This window comes from Lissotriton vulgaris, chromosome 6, assembly GCF_964263255.1.
Source record: "Lissotriton vulgaris chromosome 6, aLisVul1.2, whole genome shotgun sequence".
Classification (NCBI taxonomy): Eukaryota; Metazoa; Chordata; class Amphibia; order Caudata; family Salamandridae; genus Lissotriton; species Lissotriton vulgaris.
In genome coordinates this window covers 1,353,608,877-1,353,622,620 of record NC_141694.1, presented here as the reverse complement: position 1 = coordinate 1,353,622,620, position 13,744 = coordinate 1,353,608,877, and the positions used below count along the sequence as shown (strand labels likewise).

General features: G+C 37.5%; 1 protein-coding gene across 1 annotated transcript in view; it reads left to right on the top strand.

Annotated features, from left to right (window-relative positions):
• RYR2 (ryanodine receptor 2) overlaps window positions 1-13,744 on the top strand; it is a 3,481,211-nt gene that overhangs the window by 1,419,835 nt on the left and 2,047,632 nt on the right. Inside the window, exon 31 of the mRNA XM_086925791.1 lies at window positions 2,674-3,026. Coding sequence (XP_086781917.1) covers window positions 2,674-3,026 — 353 coding nt within the window. The remainder of the gene's footprint in view (window positions 1-2,673; window positions 3,027-13,744) is intronic.

Sequence of the window (13,744 nt, the reverse complement as noted above, 5' to 3'; positions counted from 1 at the left end):
AACTTTCCCATCAATAGTGGTCTCTGGCCTCTGGCCACGTCCATTAAGATCACCTACTCTCATATCCATTATTATGTTGAAATACTCTGAGAAAGTTTTGCATACTCAATACATAGTATGTTACTGAGTCCTGAAAAAACTGTTAAATGTAATGCCTCTATTTAATATCTTAAACACCTTGCCTATAGACATCTCTCTGAGAAGAAATCCATATTTCAGCAAGGATTTTCAATAATTTTCGCTCTCTGGCTCCCAAAAAAAATCCATTAGGAATACATTTTCTCCCTAGCACAACATCTGATCAATTAAAGCCTTCTTCTCAATTTTCTTTCATGTGGCGCTGGACTCCCTATGATTGCTCTTCTTTTTCTTCAACCTCAGATCTATAAGTGCAAATATATTACTTTATTCCCATTTCCACTTGTTTTCTTAACCTGTTATAAATATGTGTAAATGAAGCCTGCCAATTGGTGGCATTTTTAAATTATGTCTCATCTATGAGTGTGAATAGTGCGAAGAAGACTGACCCTGTTCACAGGCAAAAGTTAAGTTGTTGCTTCGGGGCTTTATCTAATTTCACACTTCAATATTCATGCTCAGTTTACTGATGCCAAAGCATGCCATAGAATTCAAAGGGAACAGTAAAATGGAATTTGAAAAGATTGGTTTTAAATGTACAGCATTACCCCAGTTCTTCTTGAAAATACTATTGAGGGTTTTACTTACCTATTAAATGTTTGTGAATCATAACCATCAGTAAGACTATGTTGAAGAATATTGTAAAATAATCTCAGGACAAAGTTGGGTAAAATTCATAAACCCAACTATTTGAGTACATTACTACACATACTAAAAAGAAAAATATCCAATGAAATCTATTTCTGTACTCTGAAAAGAAATAAAATAAAGTGGAACATTAATTTGTTTTTCTCTCAATGCATTTCGTTTGATTGCCTCATGTCTTAGTTTGTACATTTATTTTTAGTGGTATGTCTTTTTGAGTTCTATGTTTTTTTTGGTCTTTTTTTAAATCAATACTGTTGGTGCTTTTCATTAAAAAATGTAAGGGCTGAATCAAGCGATGATGACCATGTGAGTTTCAAAGGACAGGGCCCTTGTGCAAATAAAGAACACCTACTCAAAACAAAATTCAAAGTTAAAACCAATACATTTTTATGCATAATAAAGAGTCATTACAGAAGACAAAAAGTAATTAGATTCAAATCAGCATTAATAATGCATAAAAATAAAGTCAAGTGTGAAAGCTCATAACATGAGGGAATTTGCCAGAAACGAAATATAGCTCAGTAAAGAACTAGCATAATTCCATTCACTTCATAAGACAAGGGAGAATCCTAAATATAAATCAGCAGACAGTCTAACGTGGAGACTTCTTAGTTCAAAAAGGCAAAGAACACTCTATAAAGTTAAAATACAATCCAGCACATACACTGCTTATTATGAAAAGCAAACAAATGTATGGCACACATCCGAGAAAGAGCACATTTTATAAGTTTAAGACAGTAAATAAACACAACCTCGAAATGTTGGGAAATAAAGTAATAATGACAAAAAACAATTACTGTTCATAAACACATACTACCTAAAATAAGTAACATTTGGGATGCCTATTTTGCTTACATAATCAGAAGGAAATAGTTTTGCAACACTTAACATTAATAGTGAATTTACAAAATATATACAACATTGAACAGGCCTAGGTAAAAACCTTTAATATTGTACCATATGAGAACATCCCAAGATTGCTTCCTCCTAAGGCACACAAGTAAACCCAACGTGCAATCTTGCAATTTTAAAAGTCGCGCTTTCTTCAGCAACTTTTAAAATGGATGTCAGTGGAAGCAAGCTGAGGCCCTATAATTTTTATTTTGAGGCCTAGTTATGCTAACTTAAAAACACATAATAAAGATAATTTTCTAATTAATAAAAACCTCTTCATAATATTATGGAAGAAGATTTTTATGTGGTATGTTTCTTTTTTCTCCTTAATACTTTTTCTCTGGGTATTTGTGATTTTGCGTTCTACAATGTAGAATTCAGGAGTGATGTAAGTATACAAAGATCTGGTAAGCAATAATGCCTGTTTTTCTACACCTGTAAGTTAGATAAAATGACACTTACCAGACACACATTAGAGTATCATAGATGTGTCTAACACTCAACAAAACTGAAGATCAATTCTTTCTCTCAGTGCTAAGCTTCCACTATGGGAATGAAATACACAGAATATCTAATTGTTTCACCTTTCAAAAGAGAAATAATCAGCAGTATGAAAATGCTAAGGTTAAAATGATCACATGTTTCTTTTTGTTAAACAGAACTTCCCCCCTTAGAGGGTATAGTTACTGGAGCCATTCTTAAATAGCGAGCAATTATCAATACCAATTCCCAGTTTGGCATTGAGGTATTAGGAAAGGCAAAAGGGTGTTGAAGAGCAGCAAGTCACATGATCATCAGTGTCCAATAACATTCATATTCACACCTGGTTTTAAAAGAAAGCATTGTTAATGTTGATGATCTATGTGTCATGATTAACACATTTTCCTATTAATGTTAATCTAACATTGAATTGAAAAATCATGAAAGCGTGGAACTTTATTACTGAATAAGGGATCCACTTTCATGCCCGTTTCATTTTCTCAAAATCTACAGGTCACAAGGATCGATGGCACCATTGACAGTTCTCCATGCTTGAAAGTCACACAAAAGTCCTTTGGTGCACAGAACAGCAACAATGACATCATGTTTTATCGTCTGAGTATGCCTATTGAATGTGCAGAGGTGTACTCGAAAATTAACCCAGCAGGCCTGCCAGCCACTTCCCTTTACCTCCCGAAGAATGAGCTGGATGACTTCGATGTGGAATCGGATTTCGAGGTTCTGATGAAGACAGCTCATGGTCATCTGGTGCCTGAGAAAGCAGAGAAAGAAAAAGAAACATCGAAACCTGAACTTAATAATCACAAAGATTACACTCAAGAGAAGCCTTCACGCTTAAAACAAAGGCAAGACATGAGATCTTATTGTTAATATTGTGAAGTGTCAATACATAGGGCTAGATTTGCAAAGTTTCCGCCAAACATATACAATGTGCTTTTTGTGCATCACAGAAGGGAGACAGGGGCATGAAAGCAAGCAGGTTCTTTGTTCACAAATAGCGTCTGTATATTTTAGGAGGGCATGGTATTATGCATTAGTCTCTAGAATCTTGACCTATCATGAGTAAGAACATATTGCGCATAAGCCTAATACTTCCAAATTCATTGACTTCCAAGAGACATGTGGGTGGGGAAGCCCACAGGCCTCCCCACATGTGGTGGAGACATTGGATTTCTCTGGTGATGTCTAAAAGGGGGAGATTACGTTGGACTTTGAATGGCTCACAATATAAAAAAAACAGAATGATCCAGCCATTGAGGTTTTTCTGTATTTTTTTCCAGCTTTAAAATTTGGACATTTACACCTCACGGCCATTATTTCCCATTGCTCCTCTGGCTGTTATCTGACATATTTTAAATGAAAGAAAGACAAATATTACTTACCAACTTGTGCAAACAATTATCAAAACCAAACACATAATGCTACAGAATACATATAACCCCCGTAAATCGTATGGTACTAAATGAAGGATTGGAATCCTTCCGACATGATTTTTTTTTGTATCAGAGTCCCTAAGCTTTTGGAACTGGTGGAAAGTCTTGCAATAGACTAAGCTTCTGATAGATGAAATTAATCTAGTTGATTATCTTCAGATTTTTAGCGGTTCTCCAGAAATCACAAAAGTTCCATTACATAACCTTCCTTAAACTCAGACCCAAGTTTAATTAAGCTGTAACCATGGGTACTGGAAGTAGGGGTGCAGGAGGATGCATCACCCCAGAATAACCTGGCAGGAGGCCAGGTGAAGAATGAACAAGAAAGAGGTCTTTAAATTGATTCATCTTTTTGCATTTGTTATGCATTCAAATACATAGGTCAAATGTCAATCAATACATTCTAAAAATTGCTGCGTATGCAAATTTCTTTAGTGATAGCAGTTCCCAGTCTAAAAATTGTTCCAGCACCTTTGGTTATAACTACACAATTTAACTTTAAAAACATGGCCTTTTCCGTTCGTTGATTTAGCACAAAGAGACCACTTTGGTGTTAAGTGCTGAACTACTAATAAAAATAATACCTAAAATATGTTGGTAATGATTTATACCTAATTGTTTGGGTAAAAGAAATACTTAAAACAGACTTTGAAGTAAATTTACATTAGAAAACGAGGAATAGCCAAATGTAGTAAATTTTCTATACAACCTACTAGCCTACTAGAACATGTAGGAGTACATTTCCAAGTGTAGATTTGCTTACTTTTTAAGTTATCTTTGTTAAATATTTTATCTCTTGAGAACAAGTCATTGACTGAAAAAGAAGGCTCATGCAATGATAGTTCTTTGTTTTTAGTTTATTTCTGCTAAATTATATAGGGTGAACAAGACCCCAAAAGGTGTTTGAGCACTTTACATGACAACAGTTACATAAGAATGCACATAGCTTACAAGAGAGCAATTAGATAGGTTCCATTGTGTAAAGGCAATACACACTCTAACATCAGGAAAACATATGTCTTCTGCATGAATACATTTCCACTGAATGATATAGTCTGTGCTGTATATATATATATATATCTATATATATATATATATACAAATATTTATATATTGAACCCGTGAATTCCCATCCTCTTTTTGATACAATTATTGATTGTGTACGTCAATTCGCCCACACAAATGGAGCACACATCTTCACAGAGTTCAGCAGCTCTGGTAAGACCTTTGAAACAAATATATATGTACACACACACACATATATATATATATATATATATATATATATATATATATATATATATATATATATATATATATATATATATATATATATATATATATATATATATATATATATATATATATATATATATATATATATATATATATATATATATATATATATATATATATATATATATATATATATATATATATATATATATATATATATATATATATATATATATATATATATACAGGGAAAAGGGAATGTCCGCACTCTTGGGGTAGCCGAACTGGAATTTTATTTACATAGGGTAACGCGTTTCAACAGCCAACGCTGTCTTGCGCACACATGAAAAAGGGAATGTCCGCACTCTCGGGTTAGCCACAGTGGAATTTTAATTACATAGGGTGACGCGTTTCAACAGCCAACGCTGTCTTGTGTGCCCCCTGGGACCACCACCCCCGGGGCTTTGAAAATGCTGGGATTAAAGAGGAATTAATTCCTCAACTTAAACTGCGCCACAGGGCGTCTTTGCACACATGTCACCTCAGACCCCACCCCTTCCTTCACTATTGTGCAAACGCGCCTCCTGGCGAGTTGTAAGTTGGGGAATTAATTCCCCTTCAATACTGAGGGTCCTAGAGGGCCAACTATCTCACCAGGTAGCTCCAGTATGAGCCAGGGAGCTGCGTTGCAGACAGGTTTTCAGAGACAACGGCCCTTTTTACACCTCTCTGCAACGCAGCTCTGTGGCGCTTACTGGGGGTACCTAGTGGGCTAGTTTGACCCTAGGGACCCTTAGGATTCAAGGGGACTTAATTTCCCAAATTAGAACGGATACAGGGCACGTTTTCACAGTGGTGAAGGGAGGGGAAGGGGGCCGGAGGTGACCTGTGCAAACACGCCCCATGGTGTGTTTTAAGTTGGGAAAATAATTCCCCTTCAATCCTGAGGGCCCCTGGGGGCTAACTAGCCCACCAGGAGCTTCCAGTAAGCGCCACTGCGCTGCGTTGCAGAGAGGTGGGCCAGGCCATGCCCCTTTTTACACCTCTCTGCAACGCAGCTCTGTGGCACTTACTCGAGGTACCTAGTGGGCTAGTTGGACCCTAGGGACCCTCAGGATCAAATGAACTTAATCTCCAAACTTAAACTGGCCACAGGACGTGTTTACACAGTATAGTGAAGGGAGGGGACGGGGCCTGAGGTGACGTGTGCAAACTCGCCCTGAGGCGCTTTTTAAGTTGGGGAAATTATTCACCTTCAATCCTTAGTGCTACGGGGGCCAACTAGCCCACCAGGTGCTTCCAGTAAGCACCACTACACTGTGTTTCAGAGAGGTGGTCTAGGCTTGCCCCTTTTTACATCTCTCTGCAACGCAGCTCTGTGGCACTTACTGGAGGTACCAAGTGGGCTAGTTAGACCCTAGAGACCCTCAGGATTCAAGGGAACTTAATATTCCAACTTAAAATGGCCACAGGGCGCGTTTGGACAGTGGGGAAGGGAGGGGACACGGCCTGAGGTGACGTGTGCAAACACGCCTTGTGGCACGTTTTAAGTTGGAGAAATAATTTCCCTTCAATCCTGAGGGCCCCTGGGGGCCAACTAGCTCACCAGGTGCTTCCAGTAAGCGCCACTGTGCTGCGTTGCAGAGAGGTCAACTAGGCCGTGCCCCTTTTTACATCTCTCTGCAACGCAACTCTATGGCACTTACTGGAGGTACCTAGTGGGCTAGTTGGACCCTAGGGACCCTCAGGATTCAAGGGGACTTAATCTTCCAACTTAAAATGGCCACAGATCGTGTTTGCACAGTGGTGAAGGGAGGGAACGGGGCCAGAGGTGACGTGTGCAAACACGCCCTGTGGCACGTTTTAAGAGGTAGTTTTAATCCCCCTGCCCTATTATATACTAGGGGCTTACAGAGGAGGTCATGCTAATCACAGGGAGACCCCAACACATAGTGTTCCCTAGTGTATGTAGGTCTTATCACTGTACTCTAAGTGTCTTTTAACATAGCACTGACTCTAGGACTGGTTGTTCAGACTCAGTTACCACCAGTATCTGTCTGAAAAAGTTGAGGGTACCGGATGATTTTGCAACAAGGCTTCTTTCTGCTCTTCTGTTCATTCTTTCTGCACGTTTTCGTTCTTCCTGCACTTTTCTTCGTCTTTGAGGACTTCTGTTGCTTCTTTCTGCATTTCTTTTTTTTCTTTCTGTTCGTTTTTTTTCTTTCTTCACATGTCCTATCTCTGTAGGCCTCGTTAGAAATTTTGCATTTAAAAATCTTTTGAAATTCACTGAAAAAACCATAGGTTTTAGGCACGTTATAGTTGGGAATTAGCATTTAAAAAACCTTAGAAATTCACTGAAAAAACCATAGGTTTCAGTGGTGTTATAGTTAGCTTGACATTTCACTTGTACAAAACCATTGAAATTCCCCTATTATAGTTATTTCAGCTAACTATAACTCACGTGCCCGCAATGCACTGCTGCTGACATCACATATTACATCACTCATGACATGGTCTGTGACATCACTAATGACATCACTGATGACATCTCAAATGACATCACTGATGACATCAATGATTAATATATCATCCTTGTGATAGAGTGGCAGACCTCCTCTCACCCTAATAGAACATTTGATACACACATACAAAAATAGAAACTAACATTTTCAAAACAATGGACATACCAATACCAGTTACAAAACCCTATCAACCTATTCAGTAATTCTAAGATCCACATACACAAACACTCATTCACCAACAGTCCTATATAGTCACTCATAAATGTACTCACTCATCATATGTACTCATACACCTATACATCCTGTTACACACAGCCACTCATCCATAGAGTTACTTACACACATAGTCGCTCATGCTAATAAAGAATCAAAGATCCAATTACTTGCATATACAGTTATACACACACCACCACACTTACTTCGACAGAAACGTACACATACGTATTATTTTGAACAATCACTTATAGAAACACATACTTATTCATACAGGAACTCTTCCAATCTCTCACTCTCACATATACTCACTCACATACACCAATACTCACATATACTAGTTTAAAACATATCTAGTTACTTATAAAGACATTATTGAGACAGTAATTCACTCACTATTATACCCATACACACACTCATCCACCCATACTGTCCTGCACACATACTGTCTTCAACACATACAAATAGTGACTCACTCATTCATACATGTATGCACTAAGTAATACCCCCCACTGAACCATACAGACACTCAGACACTCATACTGATACCCCAAAAAACAACTAATAACCCATATAGACACTCATGTAGCTACTCACTAACCCATGCAGCCACTTATACACAACGTGAGTGACTGATACAGATATTTACATATTTAAACATTACTCACTAACCCATGTATTCACTAAGATACACTTAAACAGTCAGTCATACAATCAATTTGTTTTTTAAAAATCATCCATTTAGACACTTATACCAATTTATTCTTCCATCGACCTTGAGATATACATATATAAAACATATGTAATTTTCAGAAAATCACACATTCACTGGAGTATGACATGAGTGATGTCAGTGATGTCATTGTGAAATGTCCAGCTAACTGTAACGCCCCTGAAACCTATGTTTTTTTCAGTGAATATATATATATATATATATATTGCTGCTTTCTGTGTACCGAAATAAAAACGATAAGCTGATGTTTCGTGGTCCGTCTCCCTTCTGTTTGCTGGTGTGCTGAGCAGGCGCTGGAAACACCGAGAGATCCAGAGGAGTCACGTGGTTCATATATATATATATATATATATATATATATATATATATATATATATATATATATATATATATATATATATATATGTATATATGATAGAAAATATTATATCTTCCCTCAATTTGTGCCCATATAGGCTGCCACTTGTTTGTTGAGGGAGCAATTCATAACAGTTGTTAGAGTGCCGCTTTCACTTTTGTGCACCGAGTCCTTGAGTGCCCCCACTCAGGAATGTTCTTTTAAATTCCTAAGTTTCCCCTTGCCTGCCGCAGATGTTCTAACCTTAAAATCCTTGGATCATGTGCGTAGGCATTTGGCCTAATGGCTATGCAACCTCAGATTTAATAATCCTCGACTGAAAGTCAACATCATATATGCCAAGTCACTTCAGCTGCGGCAGTTCTGGCAGCTTAAATTTATTTCAAAGGTTCCACCAGAGCTGACGAACTCTGTGAAGACGGGTGCTCCATTCTTGAGGGCGGACTCACGTAAACATGCAATAATGCCTTCAAAAAGAGGATGGGCACTCATGGGGTCAATTCCAAAAGACTTATTGTTCCTGCAAACAGACCGGTTTTGGCAAAGCTGCCTTTCTCAATGTTTGCTTTGATAAAAACAACCCATCGGCAACGATGTTTAAATGCTCCCAGTTACACTCCCATTGGAGAATAAAGAGTGGACATAGAGGAAGGCCTGGGCCGTCCAAGTTGAATCCTCTATTTGCGGCCGCCTCTTAGTCCACTCTTTATTTTCCAATCCAGTGTTAACACTGTTTACTCTATGGAGAGAGTTTACACTGTATCTCACTGTTTTCAGAGAGTGAAACTCTCATGAGAAATACACCACAGTATATTAAAAAGTATCTACTAAGAACAGTGTACACTCGATGGAAAACTTGTCCAAAGAGTGACCATTAACTAAAAATAACCACAGTCTGAAGGTGCTAAAGACCATACTACCTGAATCCTTCATACCGTGGTGACATCATAGATAACCCATCTTCTGAAGGAAAACAAGCACATGTACATAGGTTAGTCCCTGGTGCACACAGTGGTGCACACAGTATTCTATGGCCGTAATTCCGATGCCCCAAGCTGGATTTCAGTCTGACTATTCTGAGACCGATAAATTGGTATCTTACAGACAATTATTGACAAGTCTGTACAAGGTAAATCACAGGTAGTTTATAGTCTGTTTGTTAGTTTCTCTACAGCTTTCAACAGGGTCAATAGACCCACCCTGTGGAGGAAATTAATGAAAATGGGGATACCAGATGCTCTTCTGAGGTTGGTTCTCGCCCTCCATTTGTCTACATGGTATAAAGTCCCGATAAGGTGAGACGAGGCTTGAGGTCTGACCAATATTATACCCACCTGGAATGGTCTAAACCAGGGTTGCCCATTAGCCCCTCTTACTAAGCAACTTACCAAACAGTTTTAAAAAAAATAAAGATTTTCCCTTCCAAGGTAGCTTCCATTCACATAAACATGGTAATGCATTCTGATGATGTGGTACTTTTTGACCTGACTCCGATCGGTTTACTGCGCAGCATAGACAACTTAGTAGGTATTCAGAAGCAAATTTCATGAAAGTAAATATCTCCAAAACAAAGTGGTCCCATTTAGAAGAATGAAAAATATTCACTTCGACTGGAAATTAGATGGAATAATTGTTGAGGTGGCAAAAGCATACACTTATTTAGTGCAAGTATTTACGTAATCCCTCGAAGCCTCTTTCCACTTATAACATATGGATCTAAAAGCTGTTGCTCATATAAACACCCTTAAGAGATTTTATTCTTCTTCCAGTAAGAGACACAGCCATTCTCTTCTCAAAATTTATCATAAATAAATTACCCCTACCCTACCTTATGCAACAGAATGTATTCCTACTAGCAGATGGCACATTCTGAACACTGCAAAGGTACATTTCTATGTTAAATAACGGTATTGAGTCAAGCAAAACTGGTTGAAATACTCCATTTAGAGCTCTCAATAGTTAATGCCTTTTCAAAAGCTTTTGCCAAAATAATTAGATGGGCATTTAAGCTTCTGCATGTGGAAGAAGCCTCTTTGATTGCCTTATTAAAATACAAAACATTTTAGGTTGGTGCAGCAAACGTATACACCTTTAACAGGAACTTTAAGATAGCCGTAGAATACTTCCAATGTACTGAAATCATCCTATTATCCTGGTCTCCAGCACACTTGAAGCCATTTCAAAAAGAAATATGACTCCTAGATTAAGCTTCAATCTCCATATGGCACATTGCTCCTAACTTTCTCACTATAAGTCCTTTGTATCTACTATTGAGTTTAAGACTCACCAAAAGCACGTTAGATATACACTCTAGCGCATTGTATCTGACAATTAATTATTATGCTTTGCCTAGGGATATTACCTCTAAAGGCCTATACAAAAAGCTGGAGTGACACAGGTGCAAGCACAGGAGACTGTGATAAATGTGAAAGAGGAGTCCAGGACTTAACCCACGTGTTTTATTTCTGTTCTAATAATGTTGTGGTAGAATCTAGGAATTGAAACCCATATGTTTCAGGTATAATCTTTCTACTACCAATGACTTGATCCTCTTATTTTAAATCTCTGCCAATTGAATTTGTTTGCTATAATAAGTATAAATATATGAAAACTTTTGCACCTATATTTTAAAAGGAACATTTTTATCAACATGTTTATAGTTGAAATTCTATATAAACTACATGATATATGTATTTACTTCAAATTGTTGATCTCTGCGAAGGTCGAAATCAATCAAAAGAAATTTGAAAATTGAAATTGAGAAATTATGCTGAGACGATTCTGTCTGATAACTCAAGGTCAGCTTACAATACTTAGTATATAGTACGTAGAATCTTTGCCCTGCTATAAACCTTTTCTGCAGTACCAAAAAAGTGTGTGGAACATAATGAACACAAGCCATCAACTGTCACCTTCACACAGAGTTACTCTTCAATACAAAGCATTATAACATATTCAATACATCTACACACCTAAAGTGCATTAGGAGCAGATGTGTTTCGTAAACACTTATACCAATTAGCTGGACACAGAATGTACAAAATTAGGTAGAAAAGTAATGTGGTAGTTACCCACCAATATGTAAACTATAAAACAAACAGAGACACCCATTCGATGATATCATCAGTGATGTCATATGTGATGTCATCAATTATGTAATTTGCGATGTCATCAGAGATGTCTTAAATGATGTCATGCAACATGTCATAGCTGGTGTAAAATGTGAGGTCAAAAGCAGTGCAAGGTGGGGGCACAAGTTATAGTTAGCTCTGCTAACTATAACTGGTGAAATTCTGTTTTTTTAGTTCAAAATGTTAAAGTGTCATTGACATATTCACCAACTATAAAGTTTTCCAGTGAATTTCTAGAGGTTTAAAAAAAAGAAATAGAGCTTTTTATCACACCTAACTATAACAGTACTTTAAGTGAATATATATATTTTAACACAAATAAACCAAGTGAGGGACACTTTTACTCCAACATGGTACCTAAAATTGAGTAGATGGTTACAGAGGGTTAATATTCTAGATTTTGTTAGCGAGATCAAGGCAATGCATAGCATTTCCAAATAATTATTGCTGAAAGTGGAGCCAGGGAGATAATATTTATTCTGTTGGAGGGTCAGATCCTAATAGAAGGGAGCTCACTCAAAGTGACTCTCTCTTTTCTGCCCAGTTCACAGTGTGCACCTCAGGCATTAGGCAATGCACTAATTTTCACTGACAGACCCCCATTAAAAGTAGGGAATTTCAGTGGAGCATTATGGGAGAATATATATGGGTGTGGGGGCTAACACCACCAGCCTGCCTCCTCTCTGATGTAGAATCCAGCCGTCCCGCTTGTGTGTTAGTGTTTCAGTATACCTTTTGAGATTTTTTTAACCTTAAACATAAACAATTGGTTAATTTCTTATTTGTCATTTTAAGGTGCTTAGAGGTTTTTCAGTGGATACATATCAGGACACTTTCAAGGTCACCACAGCATCTATAGGAAGCCTGTGGTAGCCTCTGGCATGCCCTTGGGGTAGGAGTGATAAAATATGAGTTTGCCTAGCTTCAACTCTGTCTGGAGGAACTTGAACACTTCGGGGTTATGGATATTTGCAAAGTCATTGTTTAAGAGGGTTGCATGATGGATCTGAAAGACTATTTTTTTCTGGAGTGACTTTTCTTCTGGAAGTATTCTACTGAATGAAGCAAAAGTAGTTTCTTGTCACTGAGTAAAGAATCAGAAATTCATGGAGCTTGACTTGTCTTCTTTTGCTTTTGGAGATTGGGCTCACAAATTCTGCTTGAATAAATGGCAGAGTGACATTGGGCTAGTACACCACTGGAATCAGATAAACATGAGTTTGAGGAAGTCCATGGCAATCCATATAGGAGTCAGATGCTTTATTCAGGCATGAGGTTGGTAATGCTAATGCTGATATCGATGCTGTGGCTGTTGGCTTGGAAATGAAGGGTAATGTTATGGAAAAGAGCTACATATGAAAAATCAAATACAAATGACATTTATTGAGAGACTGTGCTTGTGACCAGGGGAGTAAAACACGGAAGATTGCATTTTTCAGTTGATATGTTCAACTTTGTAGGAAGCAAGAGGCTTTGGGAAAGACAGGAGAGTCTTTTAACCTATCATGCTAAATATAGGCCAAATACTACTAACAGACATGTGTCTCCTTTCTCAGCTGCTTTGAGGGTGTGGTAGCATTCAGCAATGATGAGCAGAGGTATGCCATACTTTATGTACACTGGATTTCTGTGAAGTTAGTTGGTGGCATTGCAGTCATCAATGTATCACACAGAAGGAATAGGTGCATGGTGCATGTGCATGTCATTGCCCCTAGCATCAGTAGTTTAGAAAGCTTTTGCTGACATTTTTGAAAATGCTTAGAACTATGAAAGTGTAGCTTGAATATTTAGACAGCATATTTACTTCAAAAAATGTTTAAGGTTCTTAGGGTTTATTATAATTATAATAATTGATTGATAACTTAACCTCAAATATCATGGACTACTATGTTCACTAATTCAATTGAACATTTTGAGTTTACATACATCACAGC